Source organism: Oncorhynchus kisutch, linkage group LG5, assembly GCF_002021735.2.
Source record: "Oncorhynchus kisutch isolate 150728-3 linkage group LG5, Okis_V2, whole genome shotgun sequence".
In the NCBI taxonomy this organism is placed as follows: domain Eukaryota; kingdom Metazoa; phylum Chordata; class Actinopteri; order Salmoniformes; family Salmonidae; genus Oncorhynchus; species Oncorhynchus kisutch.
Genome location: NC_034178.2, coordinates 57,212,393 through 57,224,544, shown reverse-complemented (window position 1 = coordinate 57,224,544; position 12,152 = coordinate 57,212,393). Strand labels below are relative to the sequence as shown.

General features: G+C 43.9%; 1 protein-coding gene across 8 annotated transcripts in view; it reads right to left on the bottom strand.

The window, feature by feature from the left end:
* Positions 1-12,152, bottom strand: part of LOC109891617 (pleckstrin homology domain-containing family A member 6) — a 255,848-nt gene that overhangs the window by 109,425 nt on the left and 134,271 nt on the right. For all 8 annotated transcript variants that reach the window (XM_031825481.1, XM_031825484.1, XM_031825477.1 and 5 more), the window contains 4 exons: positions 9,062-9,145; positions 1,547-1,691; positions 1,099-1,203; positions 440-512 (listed from right to left, as the gene is read on the bottom strand). In XM_031825481.1, the coding sequence (XP_031681341.1) occupies positions 440-512; positions 1,099-1,203; positions 1,547-1,675 (307 nt within the window). In that variant the 5' untranslated portion in view covers positions 1,676-1,691; positions 9,062-9,145. The remainder of the gene's footprint in view (positions 1-439; positions 513-1,098; positions 1,204-1,546; positions 1,692-9,061; positions 9,146-12,152) is intronic.

Below are 12,152 nucleotides of genomic sequence, written 5' to 3'. Positions count from 1 at the left end.
CCGCAGAGTAGGACTCTTAAATAGACAGAGTAGGACTCTTAAATCCACAGAGTAGGACTCTTAAATAGACATAGTAGAGAGAGAGACTGAAGTAGCAGGTGTAGTGACTCGTCTTAGCCAGGTCTTCTTTTGAAAATACATTCTATAGCCACAAAGGGCTCTGTTTAGGGTTCTCTATAGGGAATAGGTTGGCAGTTGGCACACTACCCATGTCTCAGTGGGACTTCCTGGTTCAAATAAAGGTTAGATAGAAAATGTATAATTACAGTAAAATACAACATTAAATATTATATTAGTTCAAATATTTCTTACTAAATTATACAATAAAATGCAATAGAATAAAGCACAATGATAAAGTTGTCCTCCAGTGAAGGGTGACGATGTGCTATGAAACAAAGAAAAGAGAACTAAAAGAAAGAAGACCTTGCTATCAGTCTACCTTTGTAGTAAAAGAGGCATCGGTCAGTGAGGACGAACCATCTCTTGTTCCACTGTTTCACTCCACTGCTGGCCTATGGGGAGACAGTGAGAAACAGTGAGAGTGAGAGTAAGGGTAAGAGAGTGAGAGTAAGAGAGAGAGAGAGAGAGAGAGAGAGAGAGAGAGAGAGAGAGAGAGAGAGAGAGAGAGAGAGAAAATAACACACAGTGAGATGGGCTTAACTGGCCTACAGGGAGAAACAGGGGGAATTACACACACAGTGAGATGGGCTTAATTGGCCTACAGGGAAGAAACAGGGGGAATTACACACACAGTGAGATGGATTGAAGTCCAGAGAGAAGACACAACAGTTTAGACAATGTCAGGGGTAACACTAATACCGGACCAAAACAGTGTGAGAAATAATGCCCTATGTGAAGAAAAGGAAGACAGATATGAGACCAAAACAACATGAGAGAGAAAGCAACACTGGACCAAAACAAAGTCAGTGTCTGAGATATACTGTATCAAAATAAATGGAAGAGACTAGGTATATTGGAAGAAGAGCTATATCTTGTCCTAGTTATGGAGTATTCATGGGGTATTCATGGGGTATTATGGAGTATTTGAGGGGACACTGCCTCATGTTACTTACAGTGTAGTGTATAGAGCTGATTTACCTGTTTGTATAGCCAGCCCTGTTTGGTCACCTCCGCTTTAGGGTTCCTCCGCATGGAGTTAGAACGCTTCCCAAATGTAGCAGCTTTCCTTGGAGTACGAGATGCCTGGAGAGGGCAGGAGGGAAGGAGAGAGTGAAGAGAGGAAAGTAGGGAAGGAGAGAGGGAAGATGATGATGAACAGAATGGAGCTCTCTGTATCATTGAATCTGTCAGAAAACCTTGACTTGGTGTATGATGTAGTGAAGTGTAAAGGTGTAGTGAGGTGTGTGTGTGTGTGTGTGTGTGTGTGTGTGTGTGTGTGTGTGTGTGTGTGTGTGTGTGTGTGTGTGTGTGTGTGTGTGTGTGTGTGTGTGTGTGTGTGTGTGTGTGTGTGTGTGTGTGTGTGTGTGTGTGTGTGTGTGTGTGTGTGTGCGTGCGTGCGTGCATGCGTGTGCGTGCGCACACTGACCCGGGGTGTGAAGGGCTGGGACTGGGTCTGGGATTCAGGGGAGGATAGGTCTGATACCATGGTGGAGCTGTTGGAGTTGATGTCGTTGGGTGAACTCACAGGTCCTCTACCTCCCGCCTTCCCATTCATCTCCAAATCACAGCTCCTACAGAGACACAGGGAGACAAAGAGATAAAGTTAATGACTCACAACAAAAATAACACATGCAAAGACAGTATATTGTCTACTATCTTTATGTCATTATCTCTGAGAACACCTGCTTGATGTTGTAGTGACAAAAATGACCCTTGATAATAATGCATTTAGAGTAATGGGGAGAGGGAAGATAGAGAGAGAGAGAGAGAGAGAGAGAGAGAGAGACAGAGAGAGAGAGAGAGAGAGAGAGAGAGAGAGAAGAAATACAATTTCCATCTAGACACCATTGCCCTAGGCACACAGAAAACGAAACATACCTCGGCCTAAACATCAGCGCCACAGGTAACTTCCACAAAGCTGTGAACGATCTGAGAGACAAGGCAAGGAGGGCCTTCTATGCCATCAAGAGGAAGATAAAATTTGACATATCAATTAGGATCTGGCAAAAAAAATAAATAATCGGTTACAGAACCCATTGCCCTTTACGGTTGTGAGGTCTGGGGTCCGGTCACCAACCAAGAATTCTCAAAATGGGACAAACACCAAATTGAGACTCTGCATGCAGAATTCTGCAAAAATATCCTCAGTGTACAACGTAGAACACCAAATAATGCATGCAGAGCAGAATTAGGCCAATACCCACTAATTATCAAAATCCAGGGGGCTATCAGGGTGGTGGACAGGGGGTTTGCTCAGAGGGGGTGGGATCTGTTCTTCTGTGGTGTTGACTCTATGGTCAGGGTCTGGTGTGGACTGTTCTGCTGTGGTGTCAAGACTTTTGTCGGGAGCTGAGGTGGGCTGTTCTGCTGTCTTCTCTGCAGGGGTGGCCACCTCTCTAATTGGTTGTTCTCTGTCACACGCCACCCCCCTCAACCTCTCCTCCAGCAGTCTGATCCTCTCCTCTCGTGCTCTGTTCTTCTCATGCTCTTGCTTTTTATATTGTTGAAGTTGTCTCACCGCAGTCCGGAGTGCAGATATGCCTCTCCACCTCCAGCTCTCAGGGTCTGGTTAAGGGGGTGTTGTTGTGCTGGACTGTTGTCTGGGTCTGTGCTGACTGAAGTGTAATCACCTGCTGTTCCAGCTCCACCTGCCTTACCTCCAGCTGGGTAAATGTGTCCTTCATTTCAATGGGGGGGTAGTACTTTGTGCTGGGAGGTTGACTTTCCGCTTGGGGTTGCTCATCTATGGGGTTATATAATGAAGAGGTCTGATCTGACCTGCTCGGGTGGGGGTATCTTTCTCAAGGTGGGCTATTTCTCAAGGAGAGCCTCTCCTGCTGGGCTATTTCTTTGATGAGGTGAAAGTCCAGCTGAAACTGTTTGGGGTTGCTCTGTGCTAATACTGTTCCAGACTTATAGAGATTTATATTAGCTGACTCAGAGTCCTCGTTGTCTGGTATCCTGAGTTTCCACCCCTCGTTAACACCCCCTCTCTTAACAGAGGGGTAGTGTGCTAATATAGCCTGTGCCATGCCAGGGGATGGTTTGTGTGGAAGATGAGGTTGCTGATGTTCCCATTTTTGTAACAGTCAGCAAAAAGTGTCTCATGATTTTCCATAAGGAGCTTCATTTTGTGATCTTTTCTTGCCTTATCATTCTTTACAGGGTACTGCATTTTAATTACCTCTCAACCGTGGGAGGCAGCTTCTAAGGCCTCTCCATTTGGTTGGAGTTGACTGTTCGACTCTCCTGCCATTGTTGGGCTAAAGGGCTTTGACACCTCTGACTTGACACGTCAGTGCTAATTGAAGTTGTATCAAGCTTGGTAGCCTTAATTTAGCTTTCAGTCCTTACAAAGTAATTCAATGTATTTTTCTTCTTGGCTTTTGGAAATAAAATATAGCTTCAGATTAGACATTACTCACTCAGTTCCAGGTTGGTGTTTTCAGGTTCCTTTGTTTTCAGAGCATTTGGACACCATATGTGAATTGGACACCATATGTGAATTGGACACCATATGTGAATTGGACACCATATGTGAATTGATTGCCCCCCATCTATCTTCAGAGTTTGTTCTGTTAGGTGACCTAAACTGGGATATGCTTAACACTCCAGCAGTCCTACAATCTAAACTAGATGCCCTCAATCTCACACAAATGATCAAGGAACCCACCGGGTAAAACCTTAAATCCATAAACATGGGCACCTTCATAGATATCATCCTGACCAACTTGCCCTCCAAATATACCTGTTTCCAATCAGGATCTCAGCGATCATTGCCTCATTGTCTGCATCCATTATGGGTCCGAGATCAAATGACCCCCCCTCATCACTGTCAAACGCTCCCTAAAGCACTTCTGCGAGTAGGCCTTTCTAATCGACCTATCCTGGAAGTATTTTCACCTCATCCTGTCAGTAGAGGATGCCTGGTTGTTCTTTAAAAGTCATTTCCTCACCATCTTAAATAAGTATGCCCCTTTCAAAAATGTAGAATTAAGAACAGATACAGCCCTTGGTTCTCTCCAGACCTGACTGCCCTTAACCAACACAAAAACATCCTATGGCGTTCTGCATTAGCATCGAACAGCTCCTTGATATGTAACTTTTCAGGGAAGCTAGAAACCAATATACACAGGCAGTTAGAAAAGCAAAGGCTAGCTTTTTCAAGCAGAAATTTGCTTCCTGCAACACAAACTCAAAAAAGTTCTGGGACAGTGTAAAGTCCATGGAGAATAAGAACACCTCCTCCCAGCTGCCCACTGCACTGAAGATAGGAAGCACTGTCACCACCGATAAATCCACTATAATTGAGAATTTCAATAAGCATTTTTCTACGGCTGGTCATGCTTTCCACCTGGCCACCCCTACCCCAGTCAACAGCACTGCACCCCCCACAGCAACTCGCCCAAGCCTTCCCATTTATCCTTCTCCCAAATCCAGTCAGCTGATGTTCTGGAAGAGCTGCAAAATCTGGACCCCTACAAATCAGCCGGGCTAGACAATCTGGACCCTTTCTTTCTAAAATTATCTGCAGAAATTTTTGCAATTCCTATTACTAGCCTGTTCAACCTCTCTTTCGTGTTGTCTGAGATTCCCAAAGATTGGAAAGCAGCTGCGGTCATCCCCCTCTTCAAAGGGGGTACAGTCTTGATCAAAACTGCTACAGACCTATATCTATCCTACCCTGCCTTTCTAAGGTCTTAGAAAGCCAAGTCAACAAACAGATCAGCGTCCATTTCGAATCCCACCATACCTTCTCCGCTATGCAATCTGGTTTCAGACCTGGTCATGGGTGCACCTCAGCCATGCTCAAGGTCCTAAACGATATCTTAACCGCCATCAATAAAAGACATTACTCTGCAGCCGTCTTCATCGACCTGGCCAAGGCTTTCGATTCTGTCAATCATCATATTCTTATCGGCAGACTCAATAGCCTTGGTTTTCAAATGACTGCCTCGCCTGGTTCACCAATTACTTCTCAGATAGAGTTCAGTGTGTCAAATTGGTGGGCCTGTTGTCCGGACCTCTGGCAGTCTCTATGGGGGTACCACAGGGTTCAATTCTCGGGACGACTCTCTTCTCTGTATTTATAAATGGTGTCGCTCTTGCTGCGGGTGATTCCCTGATCCACCTCTACACAGATGACACCATTCTGTATACATTTGGCCCTTCTTTGGACACTGTGTTAACAAACCTCCAGATGAGCTTCAATGCCATACAACACTCGTTCCGTGGCCTCCAACTGCTCTTAAACGCTAGTAAAACTAAATGCATGCTCTTCAACCGATCGCTGCCCACACCTGCCCGCCCGACTAGCATCACTACTCTGGACAGTTCTGACTTAGAATATGTGGACAACTACAAATACCTAGGTGTCTGGCTAGACACCTTCCAGACTCATATTTGGGGCGGCAGGTAGCCTAGTGGTAGTAACCAAAAGGTTGTAAGATTGAATCCCGAGCTGACAAGGTAAAAATCTGTCGTTCTGCCCCTGAACAAGACAGTTAACCCACCGTTCCTAGGCCGTCATTGAAAATAAGAATTTGTTCTTAACGGACTTGCCTAGTTAAACAAAGGTAACAAAATATATATATATATATATTAAGCATCTCCAAAATGATATCTAGAATTGGCTTCCTATTTCGCAACAAAGCCTCCTTCACTCACGCTGCAAAACATACCTTCGTAAAACTGACTATCCTACCGATCCTCAACGATGTCATTTACAAAATTGCCTCGAACACTCTTTGCCAGGTAAAGCTCTGCCTTATCTCAGCTCACTGGTCACCATAACAACACCCACCTGTAGCACACGCTCCAGCAGGTATATCTCACAGGTCATCCCCAAAGCCAACACCTCTTTGGCCGCTTTTTCTTCCAGTTCTCTGCTGCCAATGACTGGAACGAATTGCAAAAATCGCTGAAGTTGGAGACTTATATCTCCCTCACTAACTTTAAACATCAGCGATTGCAGCGGCTGTACACAGCCCATCTGTAAATAGTCCATCCAACTACCTACCTCATCCCCATATTAATTTTATTGACTTTTTTGCACACCATTATTTCTACTTCCACATCATCATCTGCACATCTATCCCTCCCGTGTTAATTTTCCAAATTGTAATTACTTCGCTACTATGGCCTATTTCTTATTGCCTTGTAGGTTTTGAGTATTGAGTTGGAGTGAAGGTTATGTTGTAGAGGGTAGCATCCTTTATATGTTCCTGACAAAAAAATCTAAGTTTATCTAACTCTAAATCTATCTTTTTTTAAGAACATGCTGAAAAATGCAGGAGCTCATCTGATCATGACCTTTCTTTCTTTCTTTCTTTCTTTCTTTCTTTCTTTCTTTCTTTCTTTCTTTCTTTCTTTCTTTCTTTCTTTCTTTCTTTCTTTCTTTCTTTCTTTCTATCTTTCTTTCTATCTTTCTTTCTTTCATAAATACACCCACACACACATGATACAGACACAAACAAACTGCTCTGATGCACAGAAAAAAACACAAATATGACAAGAAATCCCATATAAATCTTTCTCCAGTTGTTTCACCAGAATACGGTCAGTCCACACTAACATAAGAGCCCACTTATGATGAGATGTGTTGAGGTGCATGACTCTCAATGGTCATTGTATAGGTAACTTCCAAAATAAAGGAAACACCACAAAGTGTCTTCCTAATAGGGTGTTGGGCCACCACGAGTCAGAACAGATTTAATGCACCTTGGCATAGATTCCACAAGAGTCTGGAACACTATTGGAGGGATGCGACACGATTCTTCCACAATAAATCCTATAACTTGATGGTGGAGGAAAATGCTGTCTCAGGAGACACTCCAAAATCTCCCATATGTGTTCAAACGGGTTGATATCTGGTGACTGAGACACACATATACCCCCCCCCCCCCCCCACACACACACACACACACATTCTTTTAAACCCATGCTCCTTTGAGACCCCTCTTTCTGACATCTCTTCTAGCCATGGTAGATAAATAATGGCCATTTTCTTTAAATGACCCTAAGCATGATGGGATGTTAATTGCATAATTAAATCAGGAGCGATACCTGTGTGTAAGCACCTGCTTTCAATATACTTTGTATCCCTCATTTCTTCCAGTATTTCCTTTATTTTGGCATTTACCTGTAGATCCCCATGACAGTTATGATGACAGTAGAGGTGTTAACCAGGTGATGTCCTGACTACATGTCCAGCCTGACCCTTTAAACTGTGGCCAAATAATCATCCCTAGATCTTCCAGTTTAATAATTGAACCCTTTTCCTTCCACTGCAACACTTCCTCAGCTTTTTGCTATAAAAGAGTGTTCTTCAAATCTACCTGATCCCGCCAGCTTACATTAAAAGCTATCCATGCAGCATTTAATGTAAGCTTGCAGGATCAGGTGGCTTTGCGAGGCTTGTTCTTCATCAACTCCCCTAGTAAACTGAAGGTAAATATTAAATATCCCCATTGTAAGAGTTAGTCCCTGTGTTTTATATTGACGCTTTGAATAACTTACAGTAAAACACAGCCTCTTCACAGGTAACATCATATATTATTAATGTCAATGCATCATCAGCTCGATACAGTATTGATCGTGGTGGGGAAGACACAATGAAGGGGGTGGGAGTATTGTCTTAACACCACTGGGGGCATTTATCTAGCTGTCAGGGATGTGGAATTACTGGTATTATTGTTATACGTTATATTACATTATGGGTGGGGTATCCTTGTCATAGTCCTCGGTGTCTAAACCCAGGTAACCCTCTCATGAACACACTTTGTGAGTTAGCAGACCCCAGGACTCTGCATAATTATCAGATTGCTGATTCACATCAGGTCAAATGCTTTCCTGTAACAATAGCACAGTGCATTCCCCCCATAGTAACAGGGGTGAACAAAGTGACTCTGTGAAACCTGCTACTCTATTCCATCTATGTCCCCTCTCACACAAACTGTCTCTCCATGTCCCATATCACAGCCCATTTGTCTGTGTGCGTGACACCATCATGTTTTTTTTCGTTAGTGTTAGGTTTGCTGCAAAGCTGAGTGAATGGGATGTTTCATTTATTATCTCAATACAGCAACACTTTGAAGGGAACTGCAGAGATTTTTCACAAGTTTTCTGCAACATTTCTGCATTGCTGGTGATGCAGACCACAAGTAAAGGTTACATGGGCATTAGGGTTCAAGTTTGATGTATACTCCCTGCAGGTAAGTCTCTACAGCAGGGATCATCAACTAGATTCAGCCGCAGGCCAATTTTTTCTTGAGCAGATGGTCAGGGGGCCAGAACTTAATTACAAATCATTTGTAGACTGCAAATTGAAGCTCAAACAAATATATTATTTGACTAAAACATAATCATTTCAAACCTTGCCTACATTTGTATACGATCACACAAATCTCTCTATAATGCGTGGGAGTTATCTCCAAATTTAAATCACTTGGAGATAATTTGCTACAGTCACCCAAAAATAAAAATAAAATATGTATTTATTTTTGCTCAGAAAACTTGGGGGGCCAAATAAAATCACACATCGGCCAAATTTGGCCCATGGGTCGCCTGTTGGGAACCCTGGTGTAGAGATTTAAATTAGGTTAAAGTTTTACTCAATGTAGCAACTGTACACGGTATGTGTAGGTTTTAAGGTTGTGTTATTATATGGTCACGATTAGGTTGTATTAAGGTTGAGGTTGGATTGTAGTCACGTCAGCTATTTGTGAATCAGTCTGTTTAGGGTTATGTTGGTTTAAGATTATACTATTATGGTTATAACTGGGTTGTACTCATGTCAGGTATGTGTTTATTGGTCGAGGTTAGGTTGGGGTTAGGTTGTATCAAAGATCGATTAATCTTGCACTTACGTTATGTGTGTCTTTACTGTTCCAGGTTAGGTTACGGTAAGGTTGTATCAAAGTCAGATTAATGTTGTACTCACGTTATGTATGTGTGAATGGTTCCAGTCTCCTCCAGCTGGATCTGGCTCACTGGCTGTCCAGCTGGTCCACTCAGATCATTTTGGCTGGAGATGAGGAGAGGAAGAAAAAAATAAAAAGAAAGAGAGGTGAATATGGACCCATGATGTCAAGCTGTCAGACATGGTGAGAGCAGCTGATCGATAACTTATCAATCATGTTGATTACTGACGTTGCGGCAACCCAGCAGCCACACAGCACCTCAGTCACCTGAACTGTTTCATTATACAACAGCAGCAGAGTGTGGCGAGTTGTCAGCATGATATAGTGATTTTTTTTATTTAACCTTTATTTAACTAGGCAAGTCAGTTAAGTCAGTTAAGAACAAATTCTTATTTACAATGACAGCCTACCCCGGCCGAACCCTAACCGGGACGACGCTGTGCCAATTGTGCACAGCAATATGAGTTCTCGCTCCACTTTCCATCGAACTCAGTAGGATAGTCTATATAGTGTGGTCTAGTGTGGTCTAGTGTGGTGTGGTCTAGTGTTGTCTAGTGTGGTGTGGTCTAGTGTGATGTGGTCTAGTGTGGTCTAGTGTGGTGTGGTCTAGTGTGGTCTAGTATGGTCTAGAAGTCTCTGCTAGCTAAAGCCCCGCCTTATCTCAGCTCACTGGTCACCATAGCAACACCCACTCGTAGCACTTGCTCCAGCAGGTCACCCCCAAAGCCAATTCCTCCTTTGGTCGTCTTTCCTTCCAGTTCTCTGCTGCCAATGACTGGAACGAACTGCAAAAATCTCTGAAGCTGGAGACTCATATCTCCCTCACTAGCTTTAAGCACCAGCTGTCAGAGCAGCTCACAGATCACTGCACCTATACATAGGCCATGTCACGACTTCTACCTCTGTTCGGGTGGCGCTCGGCGCTCGGCGTCGCCGGGTCTACTAGCCACCACCAATCCCTTTTTATTTTTCTGGTTGTTTTGTCTGTGTTCCTTTTCACACCTGGTTTTCAATTGCCTTGATTTCTGTGGGTATATAGGGCACCTGTTACCAGCCGTAATTCGTGCAGGATTAGATTTGTGTGTATTGCGCTCGATTGTATTTGATGTTTGTTGTTTTTTCGCTATTACGCACGTGTATGTAAAGTGTCGGAACTGTGTTTGTTCCTCCGTGTGTTTGCACGAGTATTCGAGAGCTAGTTTTGGGATTTTTTTCTGTGCCGTTTGTATTGGTGGACTATATTATTAAACACGCTTCTCAGACATCCCTGCTCTCCTGCGCCTGACTCCTACACCTCTCACCAAGACGCATGTTATCACAGCCCATCTATCTACCTACCTCATCCCCATACAGTATTTATTTATTTAGCTTGCTCCTTTGCACCCCAGTATCTCTACTTGCACATTCATCTTCTGCACATCTACCATTCCAGTGTTTAATTGCTATATTGTAATTATTTCGCCAACATGGCCTATTTATTGCCTTAACTCCCTTATCTTACCTCATTTGCACTCACTGTATATAGACTTTCTGTTTTCTTTTGTTCTACTGTATTATTGACTATGTTTTGTTTATTCCATATGTAACTCTGTGTTGTTGTATGTGTTGAATTGCTATGCTTTATCTTGGCCAGGTCTCAGTTGTAAATGAGAACTTGTTCTCAACTGGCCTACCTGGTTAAATAAAGGTGACATAAAAAATAAAATAAATAAATAAAATGGTGTGGTCTAGTGTGGTGTGGTCTAGAGTGGTCTAGTATGGTGTGGTCTAGTGTGGTGTGGTCTAGTGTGGTCTGGTATGGTGTGGTCTAGTGTGGTGTGGTCTAGTGTGGTGTGGTCTAGTGTGGTGTGGTGTGGTCTAGTGTGGTGTGGTCTAGTGTGGCCTAGCGTGGTGTGGTCTAGTGTGGTGTGGTCTAGTGTGGCATAGTGTGGTGTGGTCTAGTGTGGTCTAGTGTGGTGTGGTCTAGTGTGGCCTAGTGTGGTGTGGTCTAGTGTGGCCTAGTGTGGTGTGGTCTAGTGTGGCCTAGTGTGGTGTGGTGTGGTCTAGTGTGGTGTGGTCTAGTGTGGTCTAGTATGGTGTGGTCTAGTGTGGTGTGGTCTAGGGTGGTGCAGTGTGGTGTTGTCTAGTGTGGTCTAGTGTGGTCTAGTATGGTGTGGTCTAGTGTGATGTGGTCTAGTGTGGTGTGGTCTAGTGTGGCCTAGTGTGGTGTGGTCTAGTGTGGTCTAGTGTGGTGTGGTCTAGTGTGGCCTAGTGTGGTGTGGTCTAGTGTGGCCTAGTGTGGTGTGGTGTGGTCTAGTGTGGTGTGGTCTAGTGTGGTCTAGTATGGTGTGGTGTGGTCTAGTGTGGTCTAGTGTGGCCTATTGTGGTGTGGTCTAGTGTGGTCTAGTGTGGTCTAGTATGGTGTGATCTAGTGTGGTCTAGTATGGCGTAATCTAGTGTGGTCTAGTATGGTGTGGTCTAGTGTGGTCTAGTGTAGAGTGGTCTGGTCTGATGTGGTCTAGTGTGGTGTGCTGTGGAGTGGTCTGGTGTGGTGAGCTGTGGAGTGGTCTAGTGTGGTGTGCTGTGGAGTGGTCTGGTCTGGTGTGGTCTAGTGTGGTGTGGATGTGTTTCTGTGATCTGTGTGTCCTTCCCTGCTATTGATTTTACAACCGATGACTGTGTGTGTGCCTGCGTGCATGTGTGTGTGCACAACTCTTATTTCTGATGCACAGTGTAATCTAACCAGTGGTAAATATCCATTGTTTTATAGGTAGAGCGGTGCAGTGTGGTACCCTGCCTCCCTTTGTGGGTCTGACACCCCAGATATTCTCCTCACCAGATATATAATGAACTCTATTCAATATTTTATCTGATCAACCAGGCTACTTCAATTGTAGACTAGATTCAATAGAAACACAACCTGGCTCAGTCACATGAACACAAACCAGAGGAGGCTGGAGAGCATACTGTAGATATACTGAAGAACAGGCTTATCGTAATGGCTGGACTGGAATGGTATCAAACCATTATTACACCAGTCCATTAATTACAATAAGCCTCCTTTGTCTCCACCCACCAGCCTCCACTGATACAAACAAATGCAAACCCTTACACACCCAGTCATGTACAGTC